Source organism: Oryx dammah, unplaced genomic scaffold, assembly GCF_014754425.2.
Source record: "Oryx dammah isolate SB20612 unplaced genomic scaffold, SCBI_Odam_1.1 HiC_scaffold_18, whole genome shotgun sequence".
Taxonomy (NCBI): Eukaryota; Metazoa; Chordata; class Mammalia; order Artiodactyla; family Bovidae; genus Oryx; species Oryx dammah.
In genome coordinates this window covers 65367039-65388887 of record NW_024070202.1, presented here as the reverse complement: position 1 = coordinate 65388887, position 21849 = coordinate 65367039, and the positions used below count along the sequence as shown (strand labels likewise).

At 39.0% G+C, this 21849-nt stretch overlaps 1 protein-coding gene across 1 annotated transcript; it reads right to left on the bottom strand.

The window, feature by feature from the left end:
* Positions 1-594: 594 nt before the first annotated feature.
* Positions 595-3953, bottom strand: NEUROD6 (neuronal differentiation 6). Its single transcript, XM_040259685.1, has 2 exons — positions 3717-3953; positions 595-2424 (listed from the first exon to the last, which is right to left on the bottom strand). The coding sequence occupies exon 2, from the start codon at positions 2401-2403 to the stop codon at positions 1390-1392; it is 1014 nt and encodes a 337-aa protein (XP_040115619.1). The 5' UTR covers positions 2404-2424; positions 3717-3953; the 3' UTR covers positions 595-1389.
* Between the last annotated feature and the right edge of the window lie 17896 nt (positions 3954-21849).

Here is a 21849-nt window from a genome sequence, read left to right as displayed (position 1 = left end):
CCCAACCAGCCCCGCGCGGTCCTGCCACCCCTGGACCCATTTCTAGTAGCCTCACCAGCCTTCGCAGCTGTCCCCATCTTCCTCTCGGGAGGCAACCTGAGTACAGGGGCACCTGGAGTGAGGTCACTGCCACCTTGATTTTTATTTTGGAAGGGGCTTAGTTGTGCTTAAGAGGGTGAGCTGCTTTGCGTTTTTCAAGTAGGGTTTAAACTTACACTCACACAGAATTTAGCCTCTAATCGGCCAGACTTATTTAAAAGGCACAGAGGAAAACCTTCCAGTTTTAACATCCACTCTGGTGTTTGCTGGAAATTTGCCACCAAATTTCGGCTTGAGCTGAAGGTTACCAGGATTTATCATTGTTTCCCCAGGATGTTTAACCCTCGTGGGCACCTCTTCTTTCATTTAAGATACTTAAAAAACAATCATGTAAGCACTTTGGCCATTTTGTTTAAGAAATTTGTTTTATCTCGTCTGATTTTGAAATCCAGAAATATTTCTGAAATGGAGAGGAGGGAAGGTTGGAGACAGAAAGCAGCTGTGTACCAGGAAATAATAAGTATCATGCAAAAATATCACAGCTAATAGATGTCCTTTAGGAGTGGAAATATCTATTTAATTGCTTTAAAAATGTGGGTGGAAAAACACAATTATACATTGTGATAACAAACCTGTACAGATAATTTCTGAACAATACAAAACAAGTGCTGAAAATGTTTTGTTTAGGATTGAAATAATTGTTCCAAATTATGACACCACCTACCCAAATATCACGTTGCCCCATCTGCAAATCCTTGAAGAGGAATAGTTACCAATCCAATGCATTTAGACTCGTTCTTAATAAAAAGAAAATTGCATAGCTTTTTATACTGTTGTACATCCTCAAATGCATCTTCCAATATCATTGTCAGCTTAGTGTTATTCTCGATTTTTTAAATGTTCGATTTTTCAGAGATACATAATATATAAATTCCTAATAATTATAAACACATTTTATTCATTTGATTTTAATAACATGCATTTTCATAATTACTTACTGTACAACTGAAGTAGACATTGAATTATGCTGTTGCATGTCTTTATTCAACAGTATATTCTTAGACACCTTGCTCAAACAAATGAATTTAAAAGAAAATAAAACATGAAAAATAAATCCTTCCAGTAGAAACAAAATCACAGTGCTTTACAGAACAAAAGGAAAGGAAAAGAAGTTCTCATAGGAAAAGAGATTTATTATTACATAGAAAATTCTCACAATAGTTGAAACACACTCCAGAAACTAGTAAACACCTTAGATAGAGTTGTGCCAATTATTCAGCCCACAAGCATCTGCTTTGTCTTAATTAGACGGGGGAGGTGAATGACCACTGTTTATTTTCATTTTCCTCATTAATTATGAAAAACTGCATTTAATTCATCTTGCATGGTGAGAGATTGGCTGCGCAGATGTAAGTCGTAAGGGAAGTGGCTGTCGGTGGGCAACCTGAACATGGCACCCTGCCCAAGGGGACCCCTGGGTGGCACTGCACAGTAATGCATGCCATAATTGTAATTTTTGCCATAGTCCAAGGTTTCTTCTTGCTTCAGGGAAAATATCCCATTATAGTTAATTGGGGGAGGACTTAAGGGACCTTCAAACTGAGGGCTGGCACACTCAGGGGAAGTGCTTTCATAGAAGGATTCATATGCACTGCAATAATTGTAGGGTTTCATGGACTTGGAATTATCAAGAGTTCCATGCCCTGGGGGAGTGGTGAGCTCAGGGCTGTGGTAGGGTGGGTAGAAGGTAGAGTAGGGTGACCTTGTGTGGTGTGCAGCCTCCCCGCCCTGACCCACCAGGAAACTCCTGGCATTGAGCTGCAAGCAGCCTGCCACCAAGTTTGTAGTTGGCTGGGAAAGACCTTTGCATAAGTTTTGGACGAACGTGAGCAGATCAGGTCTCTTGCCGATTCTCAGAATTTCAGAAAGTGCCCAGATGTAGTTTTTAGCCAGTCGTAAAGTTTCTATTTTGGACAGTTTTTGGGTTTTAGAATAGCAGGGAACCACTTTTCTCAAATTGTCCAGGGCGTCATTGAGGCCATGCATCCTGTTCCTCTCCCGCGCGTTAGCTTCCTGTCTCCTGAACTTGACCCTCTCCAGTCGGAGCTTGGTCGTCTTTTTTTTCCTAAGACCCCTCCTTCTGGGCAACCCGTTTTCATCTTCCTCTTCCCTGTCTTCCTCCTCTTCTTCTTTCTCAGTCTCTTCTCCAGGGGCCCTTTTGATGCTCTTTCCTCGAAGGACAATCTGTTTGGAAAAGCTTTCTGGTTTCTTAATTTGCTTCTGGTCCTCGCATTCTCTAGAAAACTTTCTGCACATCTGGGATTCTGGCATTACAACAGACTCATCAAACGGTAGTGTTAACATGGTTCTCTAACCTTAAATTACCTGAAAAAATGCCAGCACAATATTTAAAGTGTTTTCATTTTTAAAGTTTATACACGTAAAACATATTCAATGACTTAATCATAAGAATACGAAAACATAAGAAAAAACTGATTCCAGGACTAATTTTTTTTATGTTAAATAAAAATATTGAGTTTGTGCAGCCTAGTAATTATAAAAAAATTGACACATGCAATAGGATTAATGAACACAGGCAAAGTATCAAAAGAAAATAAAACATAAAGTATTTATTGTGATACCACCACTACCTCCGTTTCTCTTTGATTTTAAACTGATTTTTAATAGACAAAAAGGACTGTGGAATTCAATCAAATGCAAAACATGATATAGCAATGCAGAATTTCATTAATTCCAATTCCCCTGAGTGCAAAATGAGAAGAGACACCAGTTTTTAAAAGAAAAAGTGCTGCTTCTCCATTAGCTGACAAATTTGTGGAGATTTTTTTTTAGGAAGAAAATAAAGCCTTAACTTTATTTACTGTATTATATAGCAAGGAATTTAGGTTGTAGCTGTATAAATATACAAATTTAAGGAGAAGATTAATCAGAGCCAATTTAGAAAACTGCTTTCTTTCTGATCAGTAAAGAAATATGTAAAAGAGCACTGTTTTCCAAACCTTTACCAAAAAAAAAAAAAAAGTGGGGAGAGGATTAGGCTAATTTGGGATAAACTCTATAAATAAAATGTTCAAAATCACTGACATTATTTTAAGTCAAAGAAAATAGTGAGACTCCTTTTCTATTTAAAATTTTTCTCAATGTAATTGTTTACTGCTGTTCAAATCATCCTGACAAAAAACACTCTCGTAGTGTTTTTGTTCTACGAACCACAGAAGTCTCCCTCTAGCTAATATCTGACAGGAACAGTCCAAGGATTCTGACTGCAATTGTGCACGTGTATTCAGAATCCTGAATGAAAGGGAAAAATAATTTGTGTTTCAAATGCAATTTGGCTTTTGTTTGGTGAAGCAGCAAGTATTTTCATCTAAAGTCTTCAAACAAATAGGCATGAAAACAGACACTTTTTAATTTAACAATCTCTAGCTCCCTCAACACACACACACACACACACACACAAACTCTTAGTAATGTCCACATACTTGCAGTTACATAATAGCAGTGAAAGTATGTAATAATTACATCATAAGAATGAAATATGATAAGAAGTTATAGATGACAAAGAGCATATAAATACTATAAGACAGTAACACTGTATCTTTAAATAGTTGCATGCAAAGCCAGCATCAATTGAAGTATATCTTTATTTATATTACCTTAGGTTTTAATTTCATTCAATAATCAGTTTTCATTTTGGATCTTCCAAATCTTTTCAGGCTGAGTGTCGCATCGTCTCCTGGAGTCTCTAGATCTGTGTGTATCTGCACTATCTCATTGATCTCTAAAAAGTGACATTGATGCCAACTGCCAGAGCTGGTACCCATGCCATCTGCTAGTGACGTCACAGGGCAGAGAGAACCATGTGATCCTCTCTCTTGGGACCTTCATTCTGCACTGATCATCTGGCATCCCTGTAAGTGGGTACCAGCATTCATGCATCAACACAGAAGGTTAGACTGATAGGAAAAAAATCTGCACCAGCCTTTCACATACAGTAGGTGCGTTTCTCCTCGAGCTGCTTCGGCTTCACTGGCAATCTGTAGAAATAGCTGTGTTAGTGTTCAGTTTCGCCCTGCCAACGGTACAACTATTAGGGAGTCGTTAATATTCCATTCATTTACAAGATGGGCTTTTGTGTGAGCGAGAGAGGTTTTTGTTGTTGTTGTTGTTATTGTTGATGTTTTGTAAAGATCACCATCCCGTTTGTGCACCTGGGTACCCAGGGGAAAAAAAGGCAGTGAAAAGGAGCTGAAATCAGGAAAATGGTCTTGAGATGCTTAACCAAACTAAGATTTGTGTAAGCGAACGGGGATCAACAAAGGTCTTCTGATTTCCTTGTTTTGTTTCATGGCATGAAACTTATGGGTGTGTGTCTGTGTGTTCTCTTATTAACATGTAAGACTTCTGTGCTTCTTAAGAATTTGGAATAAAAGAACAGTTTCTCCATCTGGGGTCTGTGAAAGACATGCTCAGATGCTCCCCTTTCTACACTTGCTGGTATCTTTCAACAACTTTTCAGAGAGATTCTTTGTGTATCTGTATAAAATGAACAGACAACTGCAAGCCCACTGTGAAAGATTTCAAACTATATTCTCATGCCCTCTTCCCAAAGTCACAACTTTACTCTCTTGTCCCTGTCTTTACAGCCTTCACTGACCAACTGTTCCTCATTTCATTTCATAAACAATAAACATGAAAACGATCACTTAGGTTTTCATCTTTCTCTCCCTGACATTCTGCTGAGTATTTTAATCAAAGGTTAGCTTTCCTATTTTATAGAGCTTTCAGATGTTTATTCCTTTCTCCTAAAAATCATCCCTTCACATTTTTCCCCTGTAGATCAAAATCAATTTAAATATCTTCTCATCTTTATACCAGCGTCCAGTTATTTTTCTCTGTCAGATTTATTTCATATTTATCTTTTTTCTCCCACTTTTCCCTTTTGGTTTCTTAACAAAAGCAGGGTAGAAACAGTTAAGCAAGGCTGGCAAAGCCTTGTGGATAAAACAAACTGTGAAGCCAGAGGCAAACCTCGCCTTCTTCTTTTCTCTACTTCCCTGCCACCATCACCCGCAACCCCTGAAATAAGAGGACATTTTATTTCAGGATTGCCTGTCACTAAAGTTAAAAGTGCATTTAAAAAAAAAATAAAAGTTTAAAAATAGACGAACACAACCTTTGTTGTTTGACAACTGAGTAATCTCTTTCTATAAAGTGAGACAGTATGCTTTTGGTATTAAAGTAATCCCTGGCAGAGTCATAACTGTTGAATCTGTGTTAGCATTCCCCTTATAAATCCCAGTTTTGAAAGGTTTAAAATTCTGCTGCTTTAATACATTTTAGTTCCAAATTGGCATCAGGGGCCTCAAGCTAAATGCAGCTTTTCTCTTGTCATACCCCACTCATTTCCGTCTCCTCTCAAAGTTACCTGACTTTTCTTGGACTGTTTTAGAAAATTTGGAAGAAGTTGACAAAAAGAAGAATCATGCTAAGTAAAGGAGGGTTATTTTTTTCTCTCAATGGTTTGGTTTAAAAATGCAAATTTAAAATAAAAATAAGGATATACACGCGTAACTTAAAATAGGTGGGTAGGTTGGCCTAGCTCATGTTTTTTTTAAAATAATCCGATATGCCAAAGGCATTTCAAAATGTCTTGTTTAAGGGGATAGTCCTGGTAATGGGTGCCTTGAGACTATTTCCCATAGCTTGTGGTTCAGAAACAACATATACTTTTTATATCAGCACAAGAGAATTTCTATAGGAAGACCAGGTGCAGATTTTGTTTGTTCTCAAATATAGTTTACTTTTCAAATGTGAAGGAGCGTAAGTATCGGAATCATAAGCCGCAGAGCAGCCAGCCTTGTCATGGATGTTGCATATTGCACTATATTCTAAAGTTGCAAAGTCTCCGGAAGCCACATTGTATTACAGGCATCACAGACATGAAAATAAAAATCCAAGGAACAGATAATATGACGTGTTGGTAGAAAATTATCACCGGTGTAGCTCATCCCAGGGATAGATTTTATATTTTATCTTTGCGATGTGCAGACAAATGAGAAACAGCTTTTCCATGAAAACATTTGGGGCTGTTCTATTTCTGCCTTTGAACATGAAATAAAATCCTTTGCTGGTGGTAGTGATGTGCTGGGGTGGGGGGAATAGAATCTGTGTTGAGGTTTTCTGAATATTAATCTATTGTTTGATAGTCTTAGCTATTTTTTCCCAAAAAAGAGGAAACAAAAAGTTGTTATGTCAGGATTTAGCAAGGATTCAGTATGTTTGTACAATAATCTTTCAAATGGAATTTCATTATGCATTTTCTACTATAGTTAAGATATGCAAATGTCTGTGCTGTTAATATGCATTCACAACATACACCATAACGGCTGTTCTACTCTCTGCTAAGAAAGCGTGTTAACACTAATACTCTAAACAGATATACATTCTGAGTTATAGACACATACTCAGAGTGTGGGGTAAGTATCATCCCCATTTCTATAACCTATTTTCTCATTTTACGGCAATCACTGCACACCAAAGTTTACACCTATAACTCAGTTCGTTATTAACTGAACTGATATGATCTTTGCTTCTGGGGATATGACATTTTATAATAGATTTTTTTTAAGGGCCCAATGTCTGTCTGTCTGCCTCTGTCTTGCTTTCAGTGGATGAATGTTCATATTTCACTTATAAAAATGACCCAGGGGAAATTTAGATATAATTTGACTCAGTTGCAAGGCAACAGAGACGGAAAGTCTAAATTAAGGCTCAAGTGTTATTATTTTAGGTCATTCAGTTGGTACCTGTGTCTTAGCAAATGGGAATTCTGTTGACTTTCCTTTTCATAGTCCCTTCATTACTTAAGAGATCAGTTTGGAACATGGCAAGCATTTTCCTTAGCTCTCCAAGGGTATAAGGCAGCAGAATGGAGACCTGCCCAAGATTAGGCAACAAAACCCCAGGACTGGAGTTTTTTTTCCTCACAAGTAGGGTACTTCCTGAGATAGATATTGGACAATTTTCTCTATTGCCTTCTCTTTCTTTCTTTATTTCTTTTTTTTAAGCTCTTAGACAAACGCTTCAGGGCAGCCTGGAAGCCTGTGAGCCTGCCAGTGTTAATCTCTAGAGTTTTAACTCTGTGATCCCCATTGCCTTGAAAGGGTTTTATGGCTGTGGCAGAGCATCCCACTTTGGAAAACAGCCCTTGGGATTTAAATAAAGGTATTTAAATTATAAGACAAAAACACAAAACAGTCTTATTTCCCTTGAAGCTTTAGAGGGCTTAAAATATAACTTAAGTGAAGATGTCTTAATAGTTTGTCTACATGTATATACGCGAGGATGACTTAGAATACAGATAATCTGGAAATAAAGCAACATTTGGATTGTTTTTTAGATTTCTTTCAGAGTGAAGACTAGATTGAATGGTACTGTTATTATGCAATAAAATACATTGTTGTTTATGCCACTCACAAAGCACTACAATATAGTCTTTGATTTTAGCCTTTGCGCAGAACAACACTGCAGTCCTTTCTAGAAATACATTTCTTATTTTTCTTCCATGAAGCATACTCTTTGTTTTAATCACAAAATTGCATTTATTAAATTCTTTTAAAAATTTGTTATCAAATAAGGTCACCTAAATCTGCCAATGAAAACTTGTACCAGCATTAGAAAACCAGTGTCACTAGACTGAGTTATTAAATTTCCAGCTGTTAGTAAAGAAATGATGTTTTATTAACTTTTGTGATCTTATTGTAAGAAAATGTAGTTTTCTTTAGTTTTTATAATTGTAAGAATGATTTATTGTCCCCAATTTCTATTTTTCATGTTACTGAATTCAAAATTTTTGCCATATCCCACTAATATGTATTGTAATCATTACTTACAAACATAGAACACAGATGTGCAATTAGTCTTCTTCCTGTTGTATGAATCTATTTTGTAAGATTGCGGTGAGTATTTTATAAGATTTTTATTTTTTGCAAAAGTATATGCAAACTGCATCTTGAAAATCAAGTTTTAAGTTAGTTGCTTGTATGATGATATGTAGGCTCTCTTCACACAAGGGATTCCTGGATGGGTTTCAAGAGGTTCTCGAGCCTCCTAAGATTGTGTACAAATTTGGCATATACATACATATGTACATTTTTCTGAAGAAAGGCTCTCTCTCAGATTCTAAAAAGTTGAGAATCACAACTAGAATTTTGTGGACCTACTAACCTTGCTTTAAGCCTGATCCTGCTGTTTAATAGCTATGTGTCACTCACTCATTCATTTATTCATCCATTCAACAAAGGTTAACTGAATATTTATTTCAGAGTAATACTTGACTCCTCTTTTTCACACTCTAGAAACCAAAGGTCTGCAAATTTTCTCAGTACTGTCTTAAAATTATATCCAGAATCTAACCGCTTTCTGGCAATTCCACTACTACTTCCAAACTGCCTTCATCTCTCACTTGGCCTAAATGACACCTGTGCTTTCACTCTTGACACCTTATATTCCATACACGGTCGTCAATTCAGCATCCTGAGGCATCTGGTTAAAATCTGAATTAGATTGTATTTGTCTGTGCTCAGAAATTTTCAGTGGCTTCCCCTCTCTCTGACTTGAAGCCAAATCTTTAGAGAGGCCCAGAGGCTTTCTCTGGCCTTTCCAGTCTCACCTTCCAGTACTCTCACCTTCATTCATTCAGCTCCAGCTGCACTGGCTCTCTCTCACTCTCAGGCATGTTCCTACCTCAAGATCATTGCCTTTACTCCTTCCTGAATCTCTTTCCATGGTTTATTCTCACATTCTTCCAGTCTCTGCCCAAATGCTCCTGTCAGAGCAGTCCCCTTTGACCACCCTTGTGTATACTGTACCCTTACCCCCATCCATCCCTCTCTATCTACCTCCCACCAGTTTTGCTTTTCTCAATAGGGATTATCACTTGCTAACATAATACATTGACTTATTTATTGTGTGTATTAATCTACAGTTCTAGCACTTGCTCACGAAAGGCCATAAGTACATACTTGAATGAAGATAGTTGTTCCAGGCACTGAGTTAGTGGTGGCTATTCAGTGGAGTGTAGAATAGCCATGGCAAAGTTGTTGAGGAGGTTACAGTCTAAACGGGGGACAGACAATAAACAGGTAAACACAGAATTGTGAAATTTACATGTTAGTGGCTACAGCGAATCATGGGAAGATCTACTGGATGACATGGGAACCTTTTTCTGATTCATTTTTCATGCTCAGCCATAAAGGAAGAGCAGCAGAGATAAGAGCACATGTGAAAGGTCACGTGTTCTCTAAGGACCAGAAGGGTCAGAGCCCAGTGGTAGTGAGGATCAGCTCATATGAGACTGGATAGTGGTGAAGGAGATGTTTTTCCAGAAACACATCTACTTCTGCTTTATTGATTATGCCAAAGGCTTTGACTGTGTAGATCACAGCTAACTGTGGAAAATTCTTCAAGAGATGGGAATACCAGTCCACCTGACCTGCCTCCTGAGAAATCTGTATGAGGGTCAGGAAGCAACAGTTAGAACCAGAAGTGGAACAACAGACTGGTTCCAAATTGGGAAAGTAGTAAGTCAAGGCTATATATTGTCACCTTGCTTATTTAACTTATATGCAGAGTACATCATGCAAAAATGCTGGGCTGGATAAAGCACAAGCTGGAATCAAGATTGCCAGGAGAAATATCAATAACCTCAGATACACAGATGACACCACCCTTATGGCAGAAAGAGAAAAGGAACTGAAGAGCCTCTTGATGAAAGTGAAAGAGGAGAGTGAAAAAACTGGCTTAAAACTCAGCATTCAGAAAACTAAAATCATGGCATTTGATCCCATCACTTCATGGCAAATAGATAGGAAAACAATGGAAACAGTGAGAGACTTTATTTTTGGAGCTCAAAATCACTGCAGATGGTGACTGTAGCCACAAAATTAAAAGACAGTTACTCCTTGGAAGAAAAGCTATGACTAACCTAGACAGCATATTAAAAAGCAGAGACATTACTTTACCAACAAAGGTCTGTCTAGTCACAGCTATGGTTTTTCCAGTAGTCATGTGTGGATGTGGGAGTCAGACTATAAAGAAAGCTGTGGACCAAAGATTGATGATTTTAAACAGTGGTGTTGGAGAAGACTCTTGAGATTCCCTTGAACTGCAAGGAGATCAAGCAAGTCCATCCTAAAGGAAATCAGTCCTGAATATTCATTGGAAGGACTGATGCTGAAGCTGAAACTCCAGTACTTTAGCTACCTGATGTGAAAAACTGACTCATTCAAAAAGACCCTGATGCTGGGAAAGATTGAAGGCGTGAGGAGACAGGGATGACAAAGGATCTTTGTAAAGTAAAGTAAAGTAAAGTAAAGTAAAGTAAAGTAAAGGATGACCTCTAATGTGTCATCTCACACACTAGTAAAGGATGAGATGGTTGGATGGCATCACTGACCCAAAGAACATGAGTCTGAGCAAGCTCCAGGAGTTGGTGATAGACAGGGAAGCCTGGTGTGCTGCAGTCCATGGGGTTGCAAAGAGTAGGACACGACTGACTGACTGAACTGAACTGGTGAAGAATTTGGAATTTCTTTAAAATGGAGTGTTTATGGCAATTTTAAGATTTGAAAAGAATAGGAAGGAGAGATAAGAAAGCCTTCTTCAGTGATCAATGCAAAGAAATAGAGGAAAACAACGAAATGGGAAAGATTAGAGATCTCTTCAAGAAAATTAGATATACCAAGGGAACATTTCATGTAATGATGGGCTTGATAAAGGACAGAAATGTTATGGACCTAACAGAAGCAGAAGATATTTAGAGGAGGTGGCAAGAATACACAGAAAAACTATACAAAAAAGAATTTCATGACCCAGATAATCACAATGGTGTGATCACTCACCTAGAGCCAGATATCCTGGAATGTGAAGTCAAGTGGGCCTTAGAAAGCATTACTACGAACAAAGCTAGTGGAGGTGATGGAATTCCAGTAGAGCTATTTCAAATCCTAAAAGATGATGCTGTGAAAGTGCTGCACTCAATATGCTAGCAAATTTGGAAAACTCAGCAGTGGCCACAGGGCTGGAAAAGGGCAGTTTTCATTCCAATCCCCCAAAAAAGCAATGCCAAAGAATGCTCAAACTACTGCACAATTGCACTCATCTCACATGCTAGTAAAGTAATGCTCAAAATTCTCCAAGCCAGGCTTCAGCAATACATGAACTGTGAATGTCCAGATGTTCAAGCTGGTTTTAGAAAAGGCAGAGGAACCAGAGATCAAATTGACAACATCCGCTGGATCATCGAAAAAGCAAGAGAGTTCCAGAAAAAACAACTATTTCTGCTTTATTGACTATGCCAAAGCCTTTGACTGTGTGGATCACAATAAACTGTGGAAAATTCTGAGAGAGATGGGAATACCAGACCACCTGACCTGCCTCTTGAGAAACCTATATGCAGGTCAGGAAGCAACAGTTAGAAGTGGACATGGAACAACAGACTGGTTCCAAACAGGAAAAGGAGTACGTCAAGGCTGTATATTGTCACCCTGCTTATTTAACTTATATGCAGAGTACATCATGAGAAACACTGGGCTGGAAGAAGCACAAGCTGGAATCAAGATTGCCAGGAGAAATATCAATAACCTCAGATATGCAGATGACACCACCTTTATGGCAGAAAGTGAAGAGGAACTAAAAAGCCTCTTGATGAAAGTGAAAGAGGAGAGTGAAACAGTTAGCTTAAAGCTCAACATCACTTCATGGGAAATAGATGGGGAAACAGTGGAAACAGTGTCAGACTTTGTTTTTGGGGGCTCCAAAATCACTGCAGATGGTGATTGCAGCCATGAAATTAAAAGACACTTACTTCTCGGAAGGAAAGTTATGACCAACCTAGATAGCCTATTGAAAAGCAAAGATGTTACTTCGCCAACAAAGGTCTGTCTAGTCAAGGCTCTGGTTTTTCCAGTAGTCATGTATGGATATGAGAGTTGGACTGTGAAGAAAGCTGAGTGCCGAAGAATTGATGCTTTTGAACTGTGGTGTTGCAGAAGGCTGTTGAGAGTCCCTTGGACTGCAAGGAGATCCAACCAGTCCATTCTTAAGGACATCAGTCCTAGGTGTTCTTTGGAAGGAATGATGTTGAAGCTGAAACTCCAATACTTTGGCCATCTCATGCAAAAAGTTGACTCATTGGAAAAGACCCTGATGCTGGGAGGGATTTGGAGCAGGAGGAGAAGGGGACGACAGAGGATGAGATGGCTGGATGGCATCACTGACTTGATGCAGATGAGTTTCAGTGAACTGTGGGAGTTGGTGATGGACAAGGAGGCCTGGCGTGCTGCAATTCATGGGGTCGCAAATAGTTGGACACGAGTGAGTTACTGAACTGAACTGAACTGAAGATTTGAAAAGATCATTCTGGCTGCTATGGGGAGAGGAGTTGAAGAGAGAAAAAGAAGAAAGAGGGAGAGGATTTACAAAGCCTATGAAAGTGGACAGAACAGAAGGGTGATCTAGATTAGAGAGGTGATAATAGAAATGGAGGTGGCTTAGACAGTAAAAAAAAAATCTGCCTATAATGCAGAAGACCCAGGTTCAGTCTCTAGGTTGGGAAAATCCCCTCAAGAAGGTGACAGGTACCCACTCCAGTATTCTTACCTGGAGAATTCCATGGACAGAGCCTGGAGGGTAGAGTCCATGGGGTCTCAAAGAGCTGGACACGACTGAGTGACACACACACACACAATGGAAAAGGAGAGAAGAAGTTTGGAACTCTATTTTGGAGATACAATCAACAGAACTTACTGATGGATGGGCAAAGATAGATGTGGGGAAGTTTCTCAACTTCTGGTCCTGGTGATAATGAACAGAAATCTTTCATTCACAATCTGCCAAGAACCAGCCTAAATGCTTCATTTATAGTTAACATTTGAACAATTTAGGGGTGGGAGGTAGATGTGCTAATCTTCCTCACAGTCAAAAACACACGTATAACTTATATTTGGCCCTCCATACACACAATTCCTTATATCCATGGTTCTGCTTCCTTGGATTCACTCAACAGTGGATTGTATAGTACTATAGTCTTTGCTATTGAAAAAATTTATTAGTGTACCCATACAATTCCACCTGTGTTGTTCAAGAGTCAACTGTCTCATGGAATCCTTGCAATAAGGTGGATGAGACTATCTCTATCATAGACTATATGAAACTGTGGTTCAGAGAACTCATATTTTTAGGTGCTCAGTTTTTAGGTGAGAGAATCATGATTAGGACCTAAGTCGGTCTGAATCCAAATCTTGATTTCTTAACAACTCACCCTTTACTGCTTAGGGAATTAAGTGATCAAATAACAAATTGTCTAGCACTATTTCTAGTACAAAATAAATCCTGACAGAATAATGAGTATTAGAAGAAGTAGAAAAACTTAACAATGATGAAGTGAAGAATTATCCAATTAATATATCAGGTGACTTAAGCTTTTTTTTCTAGATATTTGTTTTTTGGATCCATGTATATAGACAGGTAGGTCAGTAGACTGCTGTGTATGACATAATCCTCTAACAACAATTATCATCATCACGACAGTGAGTTTCTGTTAGTCTAGAAGAATCGAAGATTGAATTGTTTATTCTTTCATTATTTTTCATTCCTTCAACAAAACACTCACTTTCCTGTGTTACCACTCTAGATATTATGACAAAAAGTAAAGATAAATAACAGAGAGCCCCACTTCTCAAGGAAGTTAGAGTTGAATTAGCACATAAAACATGTCCATGATATTCTAATGAAAAGTCATGTGAGCTTACTATGAGAAGAGAGTTCATTGGTAGGGAGTGAAGAAAGAATTTGAGTAGAGTTTGGGAGTATGTGGAGAGGTATTGTTTTCACTGGAAGTATAATAGAGACGAAAAGCATACATGACAATAAGTACACAATGTACACAATAAGTACACAGTGTGTCAATTAATGTTGACAAACTGAACACCTCTGTGTAATAAGATCTTGATCAAGAAATAGAACATTACCAGAAGCCTCCTTCCTACCCTTTCCAGCTACCCACCACTTCGCCCCGAGAGAGAGAACTCTCCTGAATTCTAACACCATTGCTTGGTTTTGCTCACTTTTGTACATTATATAAGTGGTATCATTCAGGATATACTTTTGAGGGATCTGATTTCCTTAACTTAGCATTTTTGATTTTGCAGTTTATCCTTGTTGTTGTGCATATCTGTAGAATATTCACTCTCATTGCTGTATAGTACTCAGTTATATGACTGTAGTGTAGTTTGTTTCTCCACTCTGTTGTGACAGGAGTTGGGATAATTTCCAGTTTGCAGCGATTCTAAGTAGTGTTATTCTAGTACAAATAATTTATTAAACATATGTATGTATATATATGTAGTAGGTGTAGTCCATTCCTAGATATACGCCCAGCAGAAATGCATGTGCACACATGTATTCTGCATGTGTAATTTTAAGAGAAGTTTGGAATAGGACATTTAGAAAGAGTGAATCTTTATTACTTGCCTGCATGATAGTCACACACTTTCTAAGATCATTAGGGCTTTCCTGGCAGCTCAAAGTTTTTCAGTCTGTTCCCAATCTACAAGTGTTTATTGAATGATACCTTTGAAACAAGACTTTGTGATGTTGGAGAAAGACAGTCGAAGACACAATCCTTTCCCTCAATGACTCAGGTCAAGAGTCCTGCTGAGGAGTAGAAATTAACAGACTTAAAGCAGTGAGATACATGAGGGACAGACTATGGTATGGCTGCTGCTGCTGCTGAGTCGCTTCAGTCGTGTCCGACTCTGTGTGACCCCATAGACGGCAGCCCACCAGGCTCCCCCGTCCCTGGGAGTCTCCAGGCAAGAACACATGGTATAGAGTATCAAACAAATGAATATCTGCTTTGCTTATGTAATATCTTTTAGGAACATAGTGCAAATTTATGATTTTTGCAAAATGCTTACCAAGAATATTTCAGAATAGCCGCACTTAAAGAGTACTTTAGTTGATTTCAAGTTTTAAAACATGATGGCTAAATTATTGACTAACGTTTGATTATGTTATATTAATACTTTTAGTTAGTCGCCCAGTCGTGTCTGACTCTTTGTAAACCCACAGACTATATCCCGCCTGGCTCCTCTGTCCATGGAATTCTCCAGGCAAGAATACTGGAGTGGGTAGTGATTCCCTTCTCCAGGGGATCTTCCTGACCCAGAACCTGTGGCAGTAAAGAATCTCTCTGCAATGCATGAGACCTGAGTTCGAACCCTGGGTTGGGAAGATCCCTTGGAGAAGGGAATCGCTACTCACTCCAGTATTCTTGCCTGGAGAATTCCATGGACAGAGGAGCCTCGAGGGTTACAGTTGTTCACGGCATGGCGAAGAGTCAGACACAACTTAGCAACTAACACTTTATACATAAGCAGATCAGTATGTGGTATCTGGAACCAGAAGCCCTGGTTCTGCCACTTTCTTGCTAGTTGACTCTGAGTAAGGTCCTGTGCTTTAGCTTGTTCCATCAAATAGGGATAAATATATTTTTGTTTTATAGGTTGTTGGATGTACATGGCTATTATGTTAGCTAGGCCTTACATTATTATTTGATGGATTATTTTAAAATAAAAATGGGGGAGAGGCTAAAAATAAGGCATTCTTTGCGAAGGAAAGGCTCATGTCTCTGGCACTGTCCTCTGGTTAGCCTAGTATTTGGGGTATAGAAGGAGAGCGCATATTATGTTGTCAATGAAACCAATTATTTTGAAAATATTATATCCTTCTATTTACAAATTTTGCTCCTTGGGCCAGGAAATATAGTGGAATGTTAAAGTTAAAATAACATCTGAGGGAAGCTTGAGCCAGGCTACAGATATTTAAGGAATTTGCACTTCTCTCCTGTGAACCCTCCATTTCTTTCTTGCAGAAACAGGGCTTTGCCCTTTGTCTCCACCTACTTTTGAATTTCTTAGTGGCTTTGATGGAAGGAACACACTGCACACCGGAAGATAAACAGACAAAAGCATTTTCAGGGTTAGTATTTACATGCTTGCAGACATAAGCCCATGAGATGACTTTGAAACTAAAGCATTAGTTTGAAAGGCTAACTTTGTTCATGACGTGGATTCAAACTCACACAGGCACGATCCAGTCACTTCAGGGACCACTCTCACGTGTCCTGAGATCTGCCATGTGCAGGTAGATCTTATAACTCCTAGATCACACTAAAAAAAAATTATCATTTACTACCTAGAGCAATAAAATGAGCAGCAAACTAATTCTGCACAAAATGAAAAAGCCCAAATCATTATTTGTCGTTTTGTATTTTAGACTTCTGGTTGGTTTGCTCTGTTTGGCTGGCAGATCTCATCTAATTACAATATATTTTTCATTTGTGTTTTAAAATAGCAATCCAAACCCACTGTTATTATAACATATGTGGTAAGTTGTTGTTCCTGGGGTGGTAATAAATTCATGGCGATCCATTCACATCCTCATGGGTTGGAATTAATCTTTCTCCTCTGATTTCCCACTATACTTTGTGTTGCTATTATTGTGCTTAGCATAATTTACTTTGTAGTGGAGCTATTTGGGAATGCATCTGTCTCCCCAGCTAGATCATGAGGACAAAAATTATCTTGAATTTTTGTCTGTTTCACTATGTTTTGCAGTCCCTACATCACACAGCCCACTGATTTGTTCTTAGTATGGACACAATCAGTATTGATAGTGGAATCAAGTCGATCACTTGCACATTTGGCTGCAGAACACCTGAGAGCAATGAGGCCCATCTGTCAATCAAAGCTATGATCTTTGCTTCATTAACACCAGGGCTAAGCAATGAGGTAATACGTTAGTGACAAAGAGCTTCATGCCCCACATAACACACGTTAGATGGTAGATTATATAATTCCTTAAGCAGCAGATATCTTTTGCTAAGCAAGAGGCTCTGAGGTGGCAATACCAATCCATGATTTTATTTGGTCTGTGCAAAGACTTGGACCCAAGTATCTCCTTCCTGGCTTTTTTTTTTTTTTTAATCCCCAAAGGCTGCTCCAGTACTAATTATTTTTTCAAAAGCTCAAGTAACTGTTTCACTAAGCTGTTTGCTGTTCATTTTGGCTATCAATACTGGTAACAAGATCCAGGCTAAGACTGTGGCACATGGCTTTGACTTCTTTAATTGGCCAGTGTTATTTTCTGCAGGAACTATATCATTTTTTGACTCAAAGGCTAAGCATTCATTCTCCAGGCTGGATTTTCTACCATTCACAGGAGATAAGTTTGGCTTGTTAGTGGCAATGATATCTTTCTGTATGCTAGCTCTACTTTTCTTCTGTTACATTTTTGGGAGATGTTGACATAAAAAAAAAATGGAAGGGACTGTCCTCCGTCATGCTCCATCTGGCCCTGCTGGTTACTTGGCTGCTGAGGCAGCGCATACATTTGGTGGACTGATAAGGAATGGGAAATCCACGATATTAATATCGATCCTCTTCTCTGAAGGAGAAATCCTTCCAGTTTAGCATGTCTCTTACAAAAAATCCATGTCGGGAGGGGGCTGAGAGAGACTCAGTGGAGAAAATGAAATAGAAGTGACTACATTATGCATTTGGAATTAAAGACCAAACAGAACACTTGAAGATGGCATGTTCTTAACAGCTGTAATTATTGACTGTCTGGTATGATAAACCAATAGAACATGATGCCCATTCTTAAGAGGCTCTTGATATTTCGGGACACTTAGACTCATGTAGACATATTCCTATAAAGTAGCTGGGTAAGAGTCATTTATAAAACTCCATAGAAGTCTGTCTCTTTTAGGTTGGAAGAAACCCTAGACATTTTGGTAGTGATAGCAGTAAAAACAGAATAGCCCATTGGAAATTTGGATGAAATTAACATGCTTACCTGGAAGAATTATGATTTTTCTACAATAGAAAAGAGCAGATTGAAAAAGAAATTCTGAAATGTAGCTCAGAAGGTCTTTGAGTACTTGATTTTTAACTATTTCTCAGGAGACTGAAAAAGTCATTTTTATTTTCCATGGGAATTCTAGTCATAACTAAATAAAAAGTGAGAATTATATGGATGAAGTGGTGTGGCCTTTGATTCAGAAATTCTGGGCAGCATGGAATTATGACTTTTGTGAGCCCTAGGCACCTTGCTTTTTTAGGTCCTGTCGACCAATAAAAAAATAATGCAAATTATCAAAATTATACTTAGTGACTGTGTTGCTATATAAGAAGTATAATCCAAGGTAATTTATATTATTATTATATAATAATATGTTATTTATATGCTTATATATGGAGTAGGCTTCTCTGGTAGCTCAGCTGGTAAAGAATCCCCTTGCAATACAGAAGACCTCAGTTCTAATCTTGGGTCGGGAAGTTCCCCTGGAGAAGGGACAGGCTACTCACTCCAGTATTTTGGGGCTTCCCTGGTGGCTCAGATGGTAAAGAATCTGCCTGCAGTGTGGGAGATCTGGGTTCGATCCCTGGATTGGGAAGATCCCCTGGAGGAGGGCATGGCAACCCACTCCAATATTCTTGCCTAGAGAATCCCCATGGACAGAGGAGCCTGACAGTCTACAGTCCATGGGGTCTCAAGGAGTCGGACACGACTGAGTGACTAAGCATAGCACAGCACAACACATACAGAAAAAAATATATATATGTGTGTATATATATAACAGTATATATGTTTATAATTTTTATTCTTGTGTACTGTACCTAATGGATGAATCTACCTACCCACCTGTCATTGAAAGTAGGGCCTGGCCAATAGCACTTTTAGACCTCCATGTGGTTGAGAATCTCTGTGCTTTGGGAGTTACCCCCTAACCTACAAGGACCTTGGAATACCTTTTAGAAGTGTCTACCTCTTTTATTTCCTTCATCTTCCAGTTTTCATTAGCCACCCACTCTCCATATGAAATACACCTGGTTGGGGGACATGGCAGAATGGGTATACTACTAAGACAGCCAGATTTAGCAAATAAAAATGCAGGATGCCTAGTTGAATTTGAATTTCAGACAAATTCATGTGTGGGAAAAACTTATACTAAAAAGTATTTATTGTCTCTCTGAAATTCAAATTTAACTAGGTATCCTGTGTTTTACCTGGCAACTCTCTGTACTTCTTTTATTCTTGGAACCCAAGTTGCTTTTTCCTTATAAGCTACACTTTCTGATTAATATGCTATGCACTTTTATAGTGTTTCCCAATGAATACTCTGTAGACTGTTAATGGGACCCACAAAGAAAAGAATTGCATGGTCTGAGGTTTGTTTTTTTTTTTTTCTTGAATTCTTCCATATGACAAAGCTCATTCTGACTTTCCAAGAGCAGGAGGTAGAAACATGTCCCAAATTTGTTAAACTACTGTAAGTGACTTCCTTTCTCCTGGAGTATCTTGCAAGACTGAAACTTCTGATGAAATACATACAGTATCCTGCCAAGGGCCAATGTGCTTTTATTTATGATGAGTCTGATGGATATTTTGAACCTGCCTCACTGATCTACTTTTCTTTCCCTTTTTGCTCTTATTGGCTTCTGTGATGACTGGTACATTGCAGGGTGAAATCCAGCTTTCTCTTTTATCTCAAGTGTTTTATAGTCTCCCTTTGTGACTGGGGTAAGGTTTAGGTGCAGCTGGATTTCACAGTGTAGGGTCTGTGGAATCCAGGATTTTACCTTTTAAAAAAATGTCTTATTTTATTGAATATAGTTGATTTACAATGTTGCATTACTTTCTGCTATACAGTGGAGTGATTCTGTTATCCATTATACATTCTTTTTCATATTCTTTTCCATTATGGTCTATTATGGAATACTGAATATAGTTCCCTGTGCTATATAGTAGGACCTTGTTGTTTGTCCATTATGTAATAGCCATTGTATATATGTAGCATGTCTTTATTGTGGATTTTATCTTATTATTGAATAAAGGGCACCTGAGGCAGGTGTACAGGGCCAGTTACATAATTAGTGGGGCTGAGAATAAACTGAGGATGCAGGGACCTTAGTTCAGAAATTGTTAAGACTTTCAAGATGGCAACACGTAGATCATTAACCAACTTCTAGGTACAGTGTCCTGAGTGAGTGCCCACACAGGTGGCACACTCATGAAGTCAGCCTTGCAGGAGCACCATCCTCAGTGCCAAGACACTAAGAGTCTTCACCCAGGGAACTCCAGAAAGAGTTTTCAAAGCTTAATCAAAACTATCTTCATAGTTACTAAGATGTCATAAGCAAGTGCTATATAACTAGATTAGGCCACAGAAGATATAGAATTTTGATATTTTATTCATTGTGGATTTTTTCATTAATTTTGAATTTTAAAAACATTGTATTAAAATGTTATTTATATTGATTTTGATGCTGTCGTAGTCTGTTCAGGCTGTTATCACAAAGAAACGTAGACTGGGTAGCTTCAGTTCAGTTCAGTTCAGTCGCTCAGTCGTGTCTGACTCTTGTGACCCCATGAATCGCAGCACGCCAGGCCTCCCTGTCCATCACCAACTCCCGGAGTCCACTCAGACTCACGTCCATCGAGTCAGTGATGCCATCCAGCCATCTCATCCTCGGTCGTCCCCTTCTCCTCCTGGCCCCAATCTCTCCCAGCATCAGAGTCTTTTCCAATGAGTCATCTCTTCGCATGAGGTGGCCAAAGTACTGGAGCTTCAGCTTTAGCATCATTCCTTCCAAAGAAATCCCAGGGCTGATCTCCTTCAGAATGGACTGGTTGGATCTCCTTGCAGTCCAAGGGACTCTCAAGAGTCTTCTCCAACACCACAGTTCAGAATCATCAGTTCTTCAGTGCTCAGCTTTCTTCCCTGTCCAACTCTTACATCCATATATGACCACAGGAAAAACCATAGCCTTGAATAGATGGACCTCGGGTAGCTTAAACAACAGAAATTTACTTCTCACAGTTCTGTAAACTGTAAGTCCAAGATCAATGTGCCAATTTGGTTTCTGGTGAAGGAAGACTGTCTTCCCACCCTGCAGATGGCCACCTCTCACTGTGTCCTCACACAATCTTTTTTTGGAGCACAAACTGGAGAAGCAAGGGAGACAGAGAGAGAGAGAGATCTCTTCCTCATCTCATAATGCCACTAATACTATCATGAGGGACACAACCTCGTGACCTAATCTCACTCTATTTACATCCCAAAGGCCCTGTCTCCAAAAATCATCACACTGAGAGTCAGGGCTTCAGTTACAAATTTTTTGGAGTGTAGATATTTATTTAGTTTATAATAGAAATGTGTGAAAGTGTTGGTTGCTCAGTTGTGTCCACCTCTTTGCAACCCCATGGATTGCAAAGAGCCCACCAGGCTCCTCTGTCCATGAAATTCTCCAGGCAAGAATTTTGGAGTGGGTAGCCGTTCCCTTCTCCAGGAGATCTTCCTGACTCAATGACTGAACCTGGCTCTCCTGCCTTGCAGGTGGAATCTACCATCTGAGCCACCAAGGAAGCCACCACTTTATAACAGGCACCCCCCTAAATTTTGTTCTGGGGTGAATGCTTATTCACATGCCCCTGCTGCTGCTGCTGCTGCTGCTAAGTCGCTTCAGTCGTGTCCGACTCTGTGCGACCCCATAGACTGCAGCCCACCAGGCTCCTCCGTCCATGGGATTTTCCAGGCAAGAGTACTGGAATGGGGTGCCATTGCCTTCTCCTAACCCTAGCAAATGGTGATGAAAAATTATGATCTATTTTATTTACTTTAAAACATAGTTTATAAAGGGAAACATTTTCTTCCTTTAT

Coding starts and splice junctions, on each gene's coding strand:
- NEUROD6 (XM_040259685.1), bottom strand. CDS start 2,403: ATGTTAACACTACCGTTTGATGAGTCTGTTGTAATGCCAGAATCCCAG.